Raw genomic sequence first — 18,094 nt, 5'->3', positions numbered from 1 at the left:
TCATGGAAGAGAAAGCTATCAATGACTACCAGTCATGATAGTTATATTCTACTTTCTGTGTCAGAGGTTGTATGCCTGTGAGCACCAGCTGCTGGGAACTGCAGACAGGGAAAGTGCTGTTGTACTCTGGTTGGCCACTGTCAGAAAAGGATGCTGGATTATATGGGACTTTTTGTGATCCAGCAGGACTATTTTTTTATATTCTCCATAAGTTGTTGGACTAGAGCTCCCATCATCCCTGGCCACTGGCCATGTTGGTAGTGTTGGTGGGAAGTGGAGTCCCACAACATCTGGATAAGTTCCCCATCTTATCCTAGGATAAAAATGCACTATGTTGCATTGAAACCAATGTACTACAAAGATTATGCCACAGTGGCCAGAGATTTAGATAGGTCTAAATGTCATATTTAGGGATACGGGTGGTGCTGTGGTTTAAACCACTGAGTCTCTTGGGCTTGCCGATCAGAAGGTCGGCGGTTTGAATCCCCGTGACAGGGTGAGCTCCTGTTGCTCGGTCCCAGCTCCTGCCCACCTAGCAGTTCAAAAGCACATCAAAATTCAAGTAGATAAATAGGTACCACTGCAGCAGGAAGGTAAATGGCGTTTCTGTGCACTGCTCTGGTTTCGCCAGAAGTGGCTTAATCATGCTAGCCACATGACCCAGAAAAACTGTCCGCGGACAAACATCGGCTCCCTCGGCCAGTAAAGCAAGATGAGCGCCACAACCCCAGAGTCGTTCGCGACTGGACTTAATTGTCAGGGGTCCTTTACCTTTACCTTTAAATGTCATATATAATTTCCATTATCTAATTGCTTCTTTTGCATTTCCAATGACAAATCCCAGCATAGCTCTGTGTAGTCCTTGCTCTTTTGCTCAGAATACCATTCTAAACTTTTTTGTTGTAATAACTTATGTCATTACTCTCTTAATCTTGAAACAAACAGCAGGCACTATGTTCTCACCAAGAAATATCATCCTTTTTAAAAAAATCTCTTTATTAAGTTTAGTTTCAAACACCAGCCTAAGGAAGAGTTCTATGAAATCTGAAACTTTGCATACCTCACTGTGAACTTCGGTTGGTCCTAATAAAAAAGATGTTTTCCCCTGGTCCTGTGTTGTTTTTCTAAATGTCTTGTAAACCAAGTACCTATCCTAGGGAAGTTTTTGATGTCTGATGTTTTATCGCTTTTTATTTTATTATTATCATTAATTCTGTTGGAGCTGCCCAGAGTGGCTGGGGAAACCCAGCCAGATGGACAGGGTATAAATAATAAATAAATGTTATTGTTGTTGTTATAACAATGTGATCTTGTGATGTCCACACATTTCTATCTCAATGCAGCCCAGAGAGCGGGACAGACACCTCTGGCACCACACGGTAATAGCTCACACTACTCTAATGGTAATAATGGTGATTTAAAGTTATACAGATGAGAGCATGGAAATGGAAATGAAGATGAAGAACAAACTCATTATTCTGCAACAAAAATGCAATTGCCTGCAAGCCATTAATTTCCTTGCCCTTCAGAATTCCCTTTTCAGATAAAAATAACCGAGTGGCGCTATCGTTCTTCTAATTCTTAAAATACCACATTTGGAGTCCATGGTACATGTCTCTGCCCTGCTCTGCCTTGCCAACATTCTGAGGCCTCAATTATAGTAAAACAATTTTTCCTTCCTCTGAGCCACTTCTGTCTATGTTCCTGGGACTGATGTGAACTTCAACAGATTCATCTTCCAGGGACTACAAAGAGAAAACTCTCTTCTGGGCAGAGTCTAATAAAAGGAATTATACAAGCATCCTTTCTCATTGGTAAGCCATAGCTCTAACCTATAAGCCTCATAAAAGGCAGCTGCTATGGGGGAAGCAAGACCCTCTTGGAGCGTTAATGCTGTGAGCCTCAGAAAGACACCACAGTCTCCATTGTGCCTCATTTCCAAAAGAAAACATGGACCATGGCTGAGACTGCCTGGAACCCTCTGGAATCTTGCACCACTGGGAGATTGGGGTGTTGTGCAACACCCCTCAGAGGTTGGGTTGTCCTGGGGAGATCTTGGCACTGGCAAGTTAGATGGGGTATTTAGGGCGCTGCTGAAAACACGTTGTGTTTCACCTCGTCAAATGCCTTTTCTTTCGGTTTCTAGGAACCGAAATTCTCTTATTTGCTTGCTGACATTTCTCAGAAATCAGGTGACCACATATAACCACAACATAATTGGCTATGCGCTAGCTAAGGGGAGGAAGCTAAGTCTGAAAAGGATGTAGCTGCGTAGCTCCGTTCTTCAGGCCTGCTCTTCATTCTTCTACTGTTCCCAAACACAGTATCCCTTTCACCACAGCCACCTGTTTTCTTTAAGCCCTCCTCAGTCAGCTCGAAGCAGAAGTACCAGCTACACCTGGCTCTCTTTTCTATCCACGGTAAGAATGTTTGGGCAAGCGAGGGTGACTCCACATTGATACATCAAATGCAGCTGCATAGGCAGTGTCAGAGATGGTGATAATGATGATATATTAATTTAATGCCAATATAGGCTTCCAAGTGGATCACAGGTGTTCTGGATTAACCAGTGCTGTATTGGATTAAAAGGCTGAATCCTATGCATGTTTTCTTGGAAGTAAGTAAGTGGGTTTGAGAGTGTTGCTCTCAAAGAACTATACAGTTATTTTGTATTATTACAACAGAACAGTACTGTTGAGCTACTGTTCTGGAAAGCAACATAATGCTTTTTCTGACTCTTTAGTGCTGTAAAACACACACAGTTTGAAATGGATCAGTGTGTTCTCAGACGGCTTCTTTTCTGCAACCAGGAGAAAAAGCCTGACTTATTTTTATCTCATAAAATGCTATCGCTTCCATTCCATTCTTAACCTATATCAAAAGCTATAGGGTATCACTTTTTAAATGCTAGGAAGTATAAGGAGGAAATGAGCAGGAATCGATTTTGATGAGATGGAAGAATAGTACAGCTTCAGGAGGCCTTGGGAGTGTGGAAGACAAAGGAAGTGGGACTTTGCTCCTGCTTCTCAGTCTCTCTGCAACTTTGGATGCAATTGGCCATGGTTTCTTCCTTGGACAGAAATAGGAATTGGGGACAGCAATGTCTTACAGTGGCTCTGGTCCCAAGACAGACCATTTACAGTGAATTTATTTCACAGGAAGTTGGGTGGGAACAGACGGTGTATCTGCTAGAGGAAACTTAGCGGTGTGTACCTAGAGAACCACCCACAAAGTTGTGGTGCAGCCTTAACAGAGCATGTGATTAACTTAAAAATGTGCTTATCTTCGGCTAGAATAAGCCATCCCCTTGATGCCAGAAGGCAGGTGAAAGGGTAGCATATTTTTCACTCCTCAGCAGCATGCTGTAATACAATTGCACTGGAATATATGATATCAAGAAGCTTTTAAAACTGCTTTCATGTGGCCTCAACCTGGCCACCTGTTGGTATAAGTGCTTTTGCTAGGCTATCTCATTTAATTTTACATTTTAATAACTTATTCTGAGCGGGGGCAATGCCTAAGCAGCAACGAAGAGCCCTGCTGCAGAAAGGATCAAAGTGCATGCAACACTGCAGCCATAATTTCTCAATATTGATTTATCTGCAGAATGGATCAATACAGGCTAGCTCCACAAGCACCTTACTCTGGCAACGTTGTGGTGGTTGTTCCTCCAAGCCACGTTGGTGCAGGACAGAAGAAACTCATAGAGGAAAATGATGCTCTGGGGGTAAGATTGCATTTTCCTTAAATACCTGTATGCTTGGGCTAAGCAAAGGGAAAGGCTGTGAATGTGGTGTATGGGTACAAAACACCATGTGTTTAGTCGTTTATTCATGTCCAACTCTTCGTGACCCCATGGACCAGAGCACGCCAGGCACTCCTGTCTTCCACTGCCTCCCGCAGTTTGGTCAGACTCATGGCTTCGAGAACACTGTCCAACCATCTCATCCTCTGTCGTTGGTCAGACTCATGGCTTCGAGAACACTGTCCAACCATCTCATCCTCTGTCGTCCCCTTCTCCTTGTGCCCTTCCATCTTTCCCAACATCAGGGTCTTTTCCAGGGAGTATTCTCTTCTCATGAGATGGCCAAAGTATTGGAGCCTCAGCTTCAGGATCTGTCCTTCCAGTGACCACTCAGGGCTAATTTCCTTAAGAATGGATGCGTTTGATCTTCTTGCAGTCCATGGGATGCAAAACACCATAGAAAAATATATACAAAACACAAAACACCATAGAAACACAAAACACCATAGAAAAATATATACAAATATATACAAACATCATCTCAGGAACATAAGAAGCTGCCCTGCACTGTGTCTATTGATCCATCAGGCTCAGTATTGTCTACATGGAGGGGCAGTAGCTCTCCAGTCTTTTCCAGCCCTGACTGGAGCTGCTGGGGGATTGAGCCTGGGACTTCCAGCAGGCAGTGTTTGAGCTCTACCACTGATCTATCACCCTTCCTTTCAGGATTCACCCTCTTGGGCCAATGTAAGATACGGTCTATAAAACGGTATGCTAACCAAGGAACTAGTAATTCCATCAAGGGCAGAAGGATTCCCAGCATTTTTTCTCAATTTTGGTTTCCCCAATTTTTTGCAGAGAATGCTATGACAAGTACTTGTTTAAATTTTGTATCTGTGTGGGATCCCTGGGCCTGTTTAGCACCATCCTTCTTCTCTTAGGGCGGATCTATACTCTAAACACTAACACTAAAAATGAGTTTCTGATAACCGTGTATAGCCAGTGCTTTTTTCTGATGGGACGCAGGGTTACGCATACCCCTAAACATTTTGTGAATCTTTGTACTTGTGTCCATTTACTGTACTTATTTTCCCCGATTTGAACTATAAAATGGTGGTTTTCTTGAGTCAAAATGAGAGTACCCCTAAACATTTTTTAAGAAAAAAAAAGCACTGCGTATAGCCATATGACGTCCTTTTTAAACATTAATAATGTGTTATTAAAATGTGACACCAGAGCGCATTGCAGAGCTACCCCCTTCCAAAAACCAGGTAGACCTTGTGGGAAAGGAAACCAACGCCTTCATGTTTAAATTAAAGTGAACTGGATGTTTAATAATGTTTAAAATGTGGGTGTAGATCCAGCCTTAGATGGATTGCAATTTTCCTCCTTCTGGCTGCAGATAAGGGCCACACTCCAAGTCTCAAACTCAATCTCAATCCAGAGGGCTCTGCCAGGAGACTTTCCTTTTTCCTTCTGAAGGTGGCAGAAGAAGAGTATAAATCAATTTTTAAGAAACAGTGGGTTCTCTTTCTGCTGAGAAATCTTTGTAGTGAGGTGTCTCTTTCATAGATTTAACTGTATGATTAATCAACTTGAACTCTCATGTGTGTTGTGCTGAGATTTAAAGACAATTTCATTTCATTTAGGCTATTTAGATTCTGGTGTGTGTTGTAATAGAGAATGGGAAGGGAAAGAACACTGAATATGCCCTTCCCTTTGAAACACTGGTGGTAGCTTTCGTTTATTAAATTCTACGTATTCTCACAGTTCCATCAATGTGGAAAGGTTCCCCCCACTGTTCTATACTGTATAGTCATTTGTGATTTTATGATAGTGCTGTAGTTTTGAGGAGGACAATATGGATTATATGGGGCTTGTGAAGTTCAGTTAATAGTGTGCATATGTCGTGGTCTCTAAGCCAGCTGTTTTATTTAATCTTTTTCTAATTTTGTCATCTTCCTAAAGGCTATGCAGGTGGTTATTGCTCTGATACATCTTGGTCTTGGAGGCATTTTGCTCTTTTCATCAAAGGATTGTGACACATGGATCATGACTGTCTGGTATCCCTTCTGGGGGGGTGCCCTTGTAAGTAGAATGAATAGTATTGTTGTTGATTCATCACAATATCATGTTTTCTTGAAGAGAGTGTGGCTATAGAATAGTGTTGTCTGTGTCAAATTCCTTTTGGGGGACAAATCATTCATCACCCCTTCAAGCAATTATTTATTGAGCATTCATCCTGATTTGCTTATGCCAGCAGGGGTTTTTAAACTTTCTGCTTCCAGGGCCTACTTGAGATGGCTAAAAGCTATTGAGGTCCACCATTCAGAAAACCATTCACAAGAGGGCGGCCGATACAGGGAGAGCTTGGCATAATCAGCAGTTACCATGGACATAGCCAAAGGTGGGCAGGGAGGGACAGCTCCCCCCCCCATTGATAAAAATCAATAAAAATGCATAGCTGAGCCCCCCCCCCCGCAACAAAAGGCCTGTCCATCCCCTTAACAAAAATCCTGGCTACACCCATGACAGTTACTAACATTTTCTGCTGATATCAGATCCATCTTTGGAAATTGCTGCATTCTTTGTCACAGCATTGTGGCAAGCAGTTCCATAGATCATCTTTCCTCAAGATAAGTACATGCATTGGCTCTGGAGCTCTTTTTCTGATATACTCCTCTTTCTGATATACTTCTCCCTTCACACACCCCTGTGTGACCCTCAAAGCATTTTATCCATCTCCTGTAATATATTCTCCTGTTCTCCTTTCACACTCCATTTGTACCTGATTTCTCCTATTTTTTTGATCCCCGACCCTTTAACACCCAGTTCTTCCACCTATAACAGTTTCCCCTTTTTATGCTCTTCCTTTCTATTCTCAGTTATTCTCAAGAACAACAATTTATTTCACTCTTTTATTTCATTCAACTGGCTGTTTCTCCATAGAAAAGAGAGGCCCCCATGAAAGTGGCCCAAGACCCGCTGGTGGGTCCCAAACCAATGTTTGAGAAACACTGGCATACACCAGTTGTTGGATAACAATGACAATCCCAGGTTCACCCTGACATGCTTGCAGAGTGTTTACATGTCTTCCTCGCTAGTTGTTTGTTCATCCCAAACATTTCAGTGAATTTCTTCATCAGTTTCCAAACAGCAAAAGTGGGTATCGCACTAGGCAGCACAGCTTTCCACTTTCAATGCACAAACTTAAAAGTTCTGGTATGCGATGGAATCACTCTCACAAAATACTGACAGCCTGGAGGCATCCTCTGTCCCCCATCTGTTAATTAGAATACTAATGCCTTTGCCTCACAGGACTGTCATAAGACTCAATGAGAAAACTGAGGTAAAGCCCTTTGAAAAGTATAGCTTGATTAATAATGAAGCAAATTTTCATATTGCTAAAAGAAAAAGAAAAATGAGATGTTATGAGTGTAGATATATTTTTAAATGGTTTTGTCCCAGAATGGTATAAAACCAGGTCACACTTGCCACCATTCCAAACACATTCCTTTTCTTCTGAAACCCTTCATGCAAAGTGATTATTTAACAGGGTATTTTGAAGTATACTGCAAGTTACTTCTGAGTAGGCATGCATAGGATTGTGTTGCACTTTACCCAAAACTGGGTGGAAAGGCAGTGTTGAATGGTATTAAATATGTAGAAATGTCTAAGTCAGGCATGTCCAAAGTCCTTTTGGGGGGCCTAATCCGGCCCACTGGTCGGTTTAATCAACAACTTTGGTTGGCCCTTTGGTGGGCCCTCATGGCCCTTCACTTTATCAAATCTGGCCCTCTTTGAAAAAAGTTTGGACACCACTGGTCTAAATGGAGGGCGGTTTTTGTTTGTTTCTGTTTTAAAGACCCTGATAATGTAAGTAACATACTTCTTACTGTCTACTGTTTTCGGTTTTTCTCTCTCCAGTTCCTAATTTCAGGATACTTTTCATCAGCAGTGACAAGAAAATCAGTTGCAGGTCTGGTAGGTTGATGTGACTTAACCCTGGTGTGTTTTTAATTGTTAAAACAACCAACAATCCAGGACTATCAGATGAAAAGGTACCGTTTGTTTCCATAGCCCAGAATTAGGTAAACTTTTTTCACCTGGGAAGCCAGATCTTTGTCACCTGTATCCAGCCAACCATGACACCCACCCATCAATCATCTGATGCCCAAAAAATGCCAGTTGATTGACAGGTGGCTGGTCACACCCATCTGTCAAAGTTGGGCTACAGATGTGGGGGGAAGATAGCAAGCAGGATTGAACTCTGCCCGCAGCACTGGGATGGGTTCAATCCTGCTTTCTGCAGGCTGTGGGTATGCAAGGGAACTCCCTGCAGGGGATTCCCCCACACAACCAAATCGAGCTCCTTTTTCTCAGGGATCAATTGCACATACTAGTCCCTCAGACATAATTAATGCATGCGGCCAAACCAAGCAGGATGGAGAGGGGAACCCACCCTTTAGATGATGCCAAACGCTATTCCAAGTGACACCAACTGATTGACAGATTGCTGTGGTTTACAGGAAATGGCCCCATGAGCCAAACTGGAACCTCTGGCAGAGCAAGATTGGCCCACAGGCTTGAGGTTCCCTACCCCTGCCATAGCCCAAGGCACACAACAGTCCCTAAGAGAATGGAAAGTTGGCTTTGAAGGATGTGTATACACACTTCCCCCCCCTCTCAGGTCATATAGATTTTTCAGGTAGCTAAAAGATAAAAATATTTGCAAAATCTGTTTGCCAGATGCAAAATTGATAGATGTATCCATCACACCAGCAGCAGTCTCTCTTTCAAGTTGCTTTCAACTTTGAAGGGGGTAACAGATTACCTCTCACTTGCTGCCACTGGTTCAAACGCGGCTCCACCTAATAATAATAATAATAATAATAATAATAATAATAATAACTTATTATTTATACCCCGCCCATCTGGCTGAGTTTCCCCAGCCACTCTGGGTGGCTCCCAATCAAGTGTTAAAAACAGTACAGCGTTACATATTAAAAACTTCCCTGAACAGGGCTGCCTTAAGATGTCTTCTGAATGTCAGGTAGTTGTTTATCTCTTTGACATCTGATGGGAGGGCGTTCCACAGGGAGGGCGCCACTACCGAGAAGGCCCTCTGTCTGGTTCCCTGTAGCCTCACTTCTCGCAATGAGGGAACCGCCAGAAGGCCCTCGGCGCTGGATCTCAGTGTCCGAGCTGAACGATGGGGGTGGAGACACTCCTTCAGGTATACAGGACCGAAGCCGTTTAGGGCTTTAAAGGTTAGCACCAACACTTTGAATTGTGCTTGGAAATGTACTGGGAGCCAATGCAGATCTCTCGGAACCGGTTAACCATTAAGAACCATTAAGCTCACTGTGTAGCATTTGGCCGCCTAGCCCACTTCACACAAACAACGAAGACCATTGTAACCCCTTAGAAAAGACAAACAAATGTATTGTGGCTGTCCACCTGCCCTGGGGTGTGGAACTGAGCTAGAGTACGGCTCCTTGAGTTAAGGTTCATTATCAACACCCTTTTATTTTGGAGCCAAGGGAACACCAGAACCTACAGGTGTGTACCTCAGAGTAACTCTTAGCTAACACCCTCAGCCACCTGCTAGAAAGAGTTGACTCTGTTGCCACTTTACACACATGTAACATGCAGAGTGCAACCCAGCATGTGGTTGTGGTGAATTCTCCTCAGGAGGTCAAACAGGCAAATGACCCCAAGTTCCATTTTTTTTAGGAAAACAAAAAAGGTTTTGTTAAGGATTATGATAAGGGACGTTGGAGAAATAAGGCAGCTGTTCAAACTAAAAGAGTGGTACTCTCGAAATAACCCACTCTGTACACTTATTGAAAGAGAGATTTCATTAGAAGCATTCACAAAGTTGTTTCGGGAAAGATAAAAGAAGGCCATTTACACACTCCTGTTTACTCTGTATCCGGTGCACTCCCACCGCTGGTTTATTTATTTATTTATTTTAATAATATTTATTACGTTTTTCAAATTAACAATTCAATAAAGGCCACATTAAAGATATTCCAATTATAAAATAATCAATCAGACCAAATATTAAGCCAAATCATAATCATAAATCTTTTTTTGACTTCCCATGCTGTTAGGTCAGAGGATTGCGATCATCTCACATTTGCACTGCTTTCTTAATTAGTCCAGGTGTTTCCCATAAATCAATCCAATGTTAATTCTTGTTAATCCTAATTTGTTTTCATAGCCTCTGAGTTCATCCAGCAAGCAAGTTATATCAAAACAATATGTTTCTGTGTGGTTGTTTATTTCATCCTTGTCTTTCACTTTCGATTGTTTATCATACCTGTATCCCATGCGACACATGCATCCCAAAATGGAGGAAATCTGGCTTTCTGCCAATTATTCCAGGCAAATGTCCAAACCTCTCCGTTTCAACTCATGCCAGAACAAATTAGCCTGTACTTTGGTCAGAAGCCTCCATTCCCATCTTCCACTCTTAACAGTCCATCCAAATTAGTTGTAAAGCTTCTTAAATCTTTTCCCACACAGTTAATAATTAAATCAAAATTATATCAATATTACAATACAGTCCAATCTCACTTGCATGTGTGATCAATCGGTATTCAGACTTTCCAGGGGGATTTGCCACGCAAAATAGCAAATTATAAACCAAATTGTACGTAGATAGGAGTGTTCTTGAACCGAGGTACCACTGTACCTAAGTTACTTGTGTCCATTAATTTCAATGAGTCTACTTTGAGTATGACTGTTGCTGGATATGACCCAAATATTTTTGGTGGCACCTTGAAGATTCGCGGATTTATTGTGTGGCATAAATTTTTGTGGACTAAATCACTGACATCCCATGGCACTCCATGTGGAGAAGGCAACTGAAGGACAGAGCCAATGCATAAAACTTCAGGTTGCTTTTCCACACATTCCTCTGGTGGCTCGGTGGCTGCTTTGGCTAGATTAATTTATACTGTTGTTGTTGTTTAGTCGTTTAGTCGTGTCTGACTCTTCGTGACCCCATGGAGCAGAGCACGCCAGGCACTTCTGTCTTCTACTGCCTCCTGCAGTTTGGTCAAATAATTTATACTAGTTGTCCCCTATACTTGCCCTGTTTTTTTCCTGCATGACGTGCTTATGTTACTGGAACCTCCTATAACTCTGTAAGCCTGAATCTCCCACATTTTGCATTTCTGCTGGGTCTTTGATGTTCTGAAAGCCGCTTAGACAACGGACAGTATGTAGGGTGCCTCATTCTTACCAGAATCAATCCCCTCCCTCGTGCTCCCATAGTCAGAGCTGGCAAAGGCGAGGGTCAGGTTTGGTTCCTGAGATCATTCTCCCCGTCTCACCCATATCCCCACCCAACTCATAAATTAATTAAGCAAAACTTTCTCTTTCTCTTCCAGGGAGCATTCAGTTACCTCTTTAACACTCTTAGTGGCCTCGGTGCAATCGCTGGAATGTGTCTTTTGTTGACTGATGTAATAAAAAATAGAGAGAGAAACTCTTATGCAGTTACGGAGACATCTCACTTTATATCCAAATATCTTCTTCCACAAATTCCTAATATTTCAAACTATTGCAAGACCACTGGGGCATATGAAATGGTAAGTTCCTGGATTCCATACAAGGCTAGTTCCAGGTTTAAGGAGGCCCTGGCCAAGGTGTTCTTTGGTGGTTCCCTTCCTCTGCTAGTTGGCCCTCCCAGGCTTACGTCACTGTGGCAACAGCATGCCAACCAATGCCATGCCTTTAAATTTCCCAGAGTGCCTCACAACAATGCCAAGGCAGGAAACCAAACGGGGGGCTAAATCCAGCCACCTAGAGCTACTAGGAGTGGTAGGCCAGAATATTTTAAAGGGATGAGACAGGTAGCAGCAGAGCACCAAGTTCTGTTCACACAGTGGTGAAGGTGGGCTGGAGAGAAGTGCCTGAGAAAATGTTCATGGGGAGGTAAGGAGGGGAGAGGGATAGAATTCATCTCCTTGCTGCTGCTGCTGCTGTTGCTGCTGCTGCTGCTGCTGCTGCAATGAAAATAGCAATTCCCTTCTCACCCTCTGCATTATATTTGAATGGGATAGACTGTGTGGCGACAAATGTGGCTACCCATCACATCTAGTTTGGCCCTGTGTCTCAATCCTTTAAGTGCCTGGAGAGAGAGGCTGGCCTCTACAGCTTTACACAGTGCTACACACATCCTGAGGGCCACTGGTGACCCATCCTGACCTCTCTTTGACCCTCCTGCATCCGGTCCCACTGATCCTCTTGCCCTCCTCCTCCTCACACCTTCTCCTCTCCCCATTATTCCTTTCCCTTTGATACAGATGCACCAGCACCAGGCAAGGTAGTTGAACTTAAACAGACCACCAAGCATACACAGAGTTGAAAAGGCAGGATGGAGAGAAAGGCAACCCCACTCTTGTGGCATAGATCTCCTCACTTCCTCTAGTGTTGAGACTTTTGCAGGGGGAGATTTATGACTGGTGTCAGTCATAAATGGTTGATGTCATTTATGACTTGCTGGATGTCAAGCAAGTAAAAAACCTAATATTAGGGCTCATCCACACTTCTGTTTGCCCCTTAGCTTTCCCCTGGGAGAATACACTCTTTACTGCTGAATAGGAACAAGCGGCAATCAGATTTTCAGCCAAGTGCTGTTTGCTCCAATTAAGCAGTAAAGAGAAAGTTTTCCCAGGGAAAACAGTGGGGCAAACAAGAAAGTGCTCAGACCCATGCCTAGAAAGCACAGGACAAGTGGAAAACCTCTTGGACCCATGCTTTATAGGCATGGGATAATACGCAGAAGTGTGGATAAGCCCTTGATTGGACAAAATATAGAATATATTGTTATAGGACTGTTATTCTGAGCTCTGAAAGTGACTTAATCTTAAATTCCTTGTGTTGTATTCTCCTGCACAAAGCTTCTTGTGTGAGTGTCACCCTAAAGCTGAGAATGAGATCATTCTCCTTGCATTAATGTTTGATATTTTTAACTGGCTGGTGGTTTTTTTTGCAGGGAATTCTCTGTGTGATGCTTTTCTTCTCTTTCCTCGAGGCTACAAGTACTTTTTCAGTTCTCTGCAATAGCAGGGTGAGGATCCAATAGCTCATAATATAAGCAAAAATATAACAGAGTATTCTGCCTCCTGTCCTTTTGTTGTATATTTATTTAGTGGTATGCTAAGTGGCCTGCAAAATAAGACTGGCTTACTAGGCTCACTAGGCTGAATTCACACATTCATGTTTATCACCTGATGACTTTGGTCTCCCATGATGGCATGTAGGTATGAAATGGTTATCATCACAGAACATGGAACATGTGGGAAACCCAGCCAGATGGGCGAGGCATTATTATTATTATTATTATTATTATTATTATTATTATTATTATTAATAGTTGTTGTTGTTAGAGCCCTCCAACACAATGCAAAGCTGGCATGAGGGTGTTTTCATACATGGGGCTTAACAGGGGAGGACTTCAGACTTGCAGGATCTGTGTTGTTGTTTTAATGTAATTCCAAGAACCAGCAAACAGAGTCAGGTGCAAAAGACTGAGAATTAAAGCCATCATTCTGAACCCAAGAGTTTGTTTTGAGTACCAGAAGCTGCTCTCACAGTCCTTCCCCATAAAAATTCTGGATAGCCACATATTCCCCACCACCTTCATTTCAACAATTGGGGAGGAATGTCGCTTTGTTGTTGCTGTTCTCCAGTGATTTGACAGCTGGAAATATTTGCCCATCTTCTTAAAATCACCCTCTCAGCAGAAGTGAGCGAGCAAGGAGGACTATGCCAATGAGAGAAACCAGTTATAGTTCTGCATGTCTTATCCCAGAAGAAATAATCCTTTCTAGGGGCACCCCTTGGAAACCCCCTTGGGAAGGGCTATAGTTCAGTGACAGAGCATCTACCTTGCCTTCAGAAGGCCCCAGATTCAACATCTCAACATCTTCAGGTAGGACTGGAAAAGACGGAGTCCTGACGGAGACCTTTGGAGAGCCACTGCCAGCCAGTGCAGACACTAATCTAGATCAGTGGTTCCCAATCTTTTTTTTTTTTTTTTTTTTGGGGCCATGCCCCACCTAAGCATCTCTAATATTTTGATCCCTCCCCCTGGTGACATATAATTCTTATTATCCAAAAAGTGAAGTCCTATTCACATGGAGGAAGCTTAAAGGGCCATTAACTGTTAATAACTCATTCTCGAATTGCCCCCCTTAAAAATCTATTTGCCCCCCGTGGGGCATGTGTCCCACGTTGGGAGCCACGGATTTAGATGGACCAAATGAGGTAGCTTCCCCAGAGCGCAGGCACCAAGTAACAGCAGCCAGCCTCCAACTAGAAGAGGGAAATGGTTGGGCAGTGCAGTTGCAAATCTGGAGTCCTATCCAAGCCTTGGCCCAGAGTTGAAGTTTTCACTTACGTGGATCCCACATGACTTAAGAGGACGTACACAGCTGGAGTAGGGAAATGCTGTGCTAGGGATTTAATAACAAGAACTCCAACTTATTTAGTGCTAGGGAAAGGGGCAAACCAAGCTCTGACCCTAGTTGCACAAATTTTACAAGATCAATGCAGCAAAAGAAGGAAGCAAGGGCACATTGAGATCACTGCCCTCCATTTTTTAGGTTGGTTCACTTGTCTCAATCCTGTGGCTCTGCAGAGAACCACAATAGTTAGGGTGAAAGGAAAAATACTTGGGTTTGCTAACTGGGAGCGTGTGTGGCTGGTAAATAGCAATTCAAACACCCGGGGAGCAGTGGTGAAGGGAGAACGAACAGGCATGGAAACTCATGGGTGGCACATTTTCTTTCAGGACAAAAAGAAGCACAGATCAGACAATGAAGAACAAAATGTTGCGTTGACATCACTCCCACAGCCACGCTATGCAGATGGAGTTCCTGACCCACCACAGTACACTGCAACAGAAGCAAACAGGTGAGAATCCTGTCAAACTAGAACAGGCTTCCTCAACCTTGGCCCTCCAGAAGTTTTGAGACTATAATTCCCATCATCTGGGTCCTGCTAGCTAGGGATCATGGGAGTTGTAGGCCAAAAACATCTGGAGGGCCAAGACTGAGGAAGCCTGAACTAGAAGATAAATCCAGCCTTCAACTTCCAGTCCTAAGCAACACAGGGAGCTCTTTTGTTTTGCAAGCCCTGGAGTTTCTGAGTTCTTGTCCCCACTTTGTGTCCCCAACCCCACCCCCGTATGTGTATCTCTCTGTAGATGGCAAAGTTCCACCTGCTTCTTTTCTGTGTTATCAGGATGTTGTTAAGGAGACAGGAGCAGGACCAGTTTAAAAAGGGGAAATTAGCAACCTAATGATGAACAAAACTTGGGTCGCCCTTGTGTCGCATTAACGTTTGAACCTTCATTTTGTAGATACTCACAGCTTCCTGAAAGCATCCCTGGAAACACACATACAGACTGGTGAGTCCTTTGCAAGAGCGAAGGAAGTGGAGCTCATTCTCTGTTGTGAATAAGAGTTTAGGCAGGGCTCAAATTGTTGGGCACCTGCCAAGCCCTATGTGCACTGGGTGTGTGTGGGGGGGTGCATCTATCAGTCTCTACACCAAAGATGAGGAACTTGCAGCTCTCCAGTGTGATTGCACTCCAGCTCCCATCAGCCCTAGCCAACGTGGCCACTGGTCAGGGATGATGGGAGTTATAGTTCAACAACATTTACATTGCCTATTCATCCTCCAGGGCCTCCTGACCACACTGCTCCTCTTCCTTCCTGTTTCTTATTGCTCACCATGAGGATGTACTTTCTGAACACCTGAAGTGTTTTACTTTTCCCCTTTAGAAAGTGTGCCACACAATGACCTTGAGAAATCATCCAGAAAAAATAGTACTTATTCTCCCCTAGGAAGGGAATATTAATTGGACCACACACATATGTAGAGACTATATCTAGCACTCTGGTGCTTCTCTGTTCAAGACATGGAGGGAAAGAAGATTTGAGGTTTACCTTCATCCCTGTTGCAAGTTCCTTGCGTTGCAGTTCCACAATGGCCTTGGTGTCTCTATGACCAAACCTTCTGTGCCAGAGTTCTGGATCTGCTTCATCCTTCTGGTGCATGTGTGCCACATTTGCAGTACACAGTTCTGACAGATTAGTCTTGTAGACACCATTAATCAAACATGCTTCAGCATATAATTTGCCATTTTAGGTTACTTGGCATTTACCATTCCCAGATTGTATAAGGAAACCTTTTCTGTCTGAGGTGGACACACAGATTATGTTGCAATTCAATCAGTTTTCTTTCAACTGATTGCTTAGCTTGCAGTTTAAGGTTCCTAAACCTGTACCACATATCTTCATGCTTACACCATTTGCAATTTGAATATTGTTATCCACCAATTGATTAATATTGTCAATGTTTCCAAAGAAGTCTTAATCATAATTCATATGTGAAGAACATCCAGAATCAATTATCCATCTGTTTAATTTTGAATCACAACTGTTTACTGTTACATTCTCCTCATGCAGGGGGGGGGGGGAAAGTTTTCCCTCGTTCCCTTTATTTTGACTTGGTCACTTAAATGAAAGGGATTTTGCTGGTTTGAGAGCTTACAAAATTTGAATATATGTCCCTCTTTGTTACATCTGAAACAAACAACCCTTTTGGCTCTCCTCTGAAACACACAGTTTGTGTCACAGGGTTTTCCATTCCTGGCTAGAGAGGTTGTTCTTCTCTCCATACATTCCTCTCTCAAGTCACCAATGGCATCAAGTTAAGAGTTAACCTTGGTTATTCATCCATGGGAGTTGGCTTCATATGGTGGAAGAGTGAAGAAAGAAGCTTCATTTCCTTTTTCACCGGAGACCTAATTGGGTCTAGGAATACAATTCTGTGCTCTTAACCCCTTCATGCATTAAGTAGCTCCAAGATTGCTGGTTGTTTGACTGCAATTTCCCACACTCTAAATAAAAGAGCTGAGACATGAGGCAGGAGCAGGAGCTTAACCCCAGAGGAAGGAGGCAGGAAAATGGGCTGGGGTGGCCAAGTCAAGGGCCTACTGTGGGCAACTTGCCCAAGAGCCCCTCAAAACCTGGAACCAGCATGTAAGAAGTTACAATGGTAGAGTCAGACCATTGATGCCTCTGTTGGTCCAGGAATGTCTATAGCAGGGATGCCCACCAAGGCAGATCAGAATCTACTGGTAGATCTCTGGGCGATTGGCAAGGTTTCTGACTCCCAGTTGTATAATAGCAGCAACAAAACTATTTCTCCCCATCTAAGTACGTTAGGCTGCTGCAGTGATAAGAGAGAACCAGTAATGGACTCTTATGTGAATGACTGTGAGCTCAGTTCAGTTTTGGTACTGGAAACAAATAACTAGGCTCAGAATGTCAGGCCCTCGTGCTCTTTAATTCAACAGTTGAGTGTTTCATATCTCGATCCAACTGGTAGATCGAGGAGAAAAACAAAATCATTCTAACAAGCCTGAAGTCTGCCCACCCTACACTGACGTGCTGTAGCTGTCTGGGGTTTCACACTCAGATCCTTCCCAGTCCTACCTGCATATGCTGGGGATTCATCTTGGAACCTTTGGATTGGAAAGCATGTGTTCTACCACTGAGTTATTGCCTTCCCCTATACTGTATACTCTTCCCCTATACTGTATACTCCCCTATACTCTTACACATTCCTTTCTTCTTTCTCTGTCCGTAGGCCCCGCTATGCTGCTAGTTATGAGCCATACACTGGATAAAGTTGGATTTTTAATCGGCGCCAGCCACTCTTTTTTGCTGATATTTGATTGTAAGGTTTCAAGCATTTTGTTTTTGTTTTTGTAATGCGTGGCTACATTAAGAATTCACAGTATTTATCATTATCTACCATCTTGATCTACCATATCCCATTATTATTTATCACTGATGCACCAATAAAGCAGTGCAACCCACCTTGAAAGATGGCTGCCTTTTGCTCTAAGAACATTGTGGAGGCAGGGGGACATGGATTTTCTCTCTTGTGTTCTTTAGAAACCTGGACTTACCTTTTTTCCACTGTATTGTGCTGTTATGGAAAAATTAGAGCTGTATGGCTTTCTAGTGCCTTACTCTGCTAATAAAGCAAATTGTTAGAAAATGGTTGTGACAGTAAATCACTGTAGCATCTCTTCAGCACCATGTAATAGTGCCTGGGGTTCAGTCGTAAGTAGGTCACGGGTGGTACTGTGGTCTAAACCACTGAGCCTCTTGGGCTTGCCAATCAGGTTGGAGGTTCGAATCCCCACAATGGGGTGAGCTCCCGTTACTCTGTTCCAGCTCCTGCCAACTTAGCAGTTCGAAAACATACCGAGGCAAGTATAGATAAATAGGTACTGCTGTGGCAGGAAGATAA

The 18,094-nt window shown here is 43.2% G+C and overlaps 1 protein-coding gene across 3 annotated transcripts; it reads left to right on the top strand.

Annotated features, from left to right (window-relative positions):
* Positions 1 to 2,081: 2,081 nt before the first annotated feature.
* LOC309351242 (B-lymphocyte antigen CD20-like) lies at positions 2,082 to 17,697 on the top strand. Of its 3 annotated transcripts, XM_081878681.1 has the most exons (9): positions 2,219 to 2,420; positions 3,607 to 3,727; positions 5,714 to 5,833; positions 7,673 to 7,729; positions 11,146 to 11,346; positions 12,756 to 12,830; positions 14,556 to 14,677; positions 15,126 to 15,173; positions 17,423 to 17,697. In XM_081878681.1, the coding sequence occupies exons 2-9, from the start codon at positions 3,608 to 3,610 to the stop codon at positions 17,460 to 17,462; spliced, it is 783 nt and encodes a 260-aa protein (XP_081734807.1). In that variant the 5' UTR covers positions 2,219 to 2,420; position 3,607; the 3' UTR covers positions 17,463 to 17,697. The 3 variants fall into 3 exon arrangements, with proteins under 3 accessions (XP_081734808.1, XP_081734809.1, XP_081734807.1); XM_081878682.1 differs by lacking the exon at positions 15,126 to 15,173 and having other exon boundaries at positions 2,082 to 2,420; XM_081878683.1 differs by lacking the exon at positions 12,756 to 12,830 and having other exon boundaries at positions 2,210 to 2,420.
* The last annotated feature ends 397 nt before the right edge of the window (positions 17,698 to 18,094 follow it).

The sequence above is a fragment of the Podarcis erhardii genome, assembly GCF_964252035.2.
Source record: "Podarcis erhardii genome assembly, chromosome: 1".
Taxonomy (NCBI): domain Eukaryota; kingdom Metazoa; phylum Chordata; class Lepidosauria; order Squamata; family Lacertidae; genus Podarcis; species Podarcis erhardii.
The sequence above is the reverse complement of the archived record's forward strand: the minus strand, read 5'-3'. Positions and strand labels throughout refer to the sequence as shown.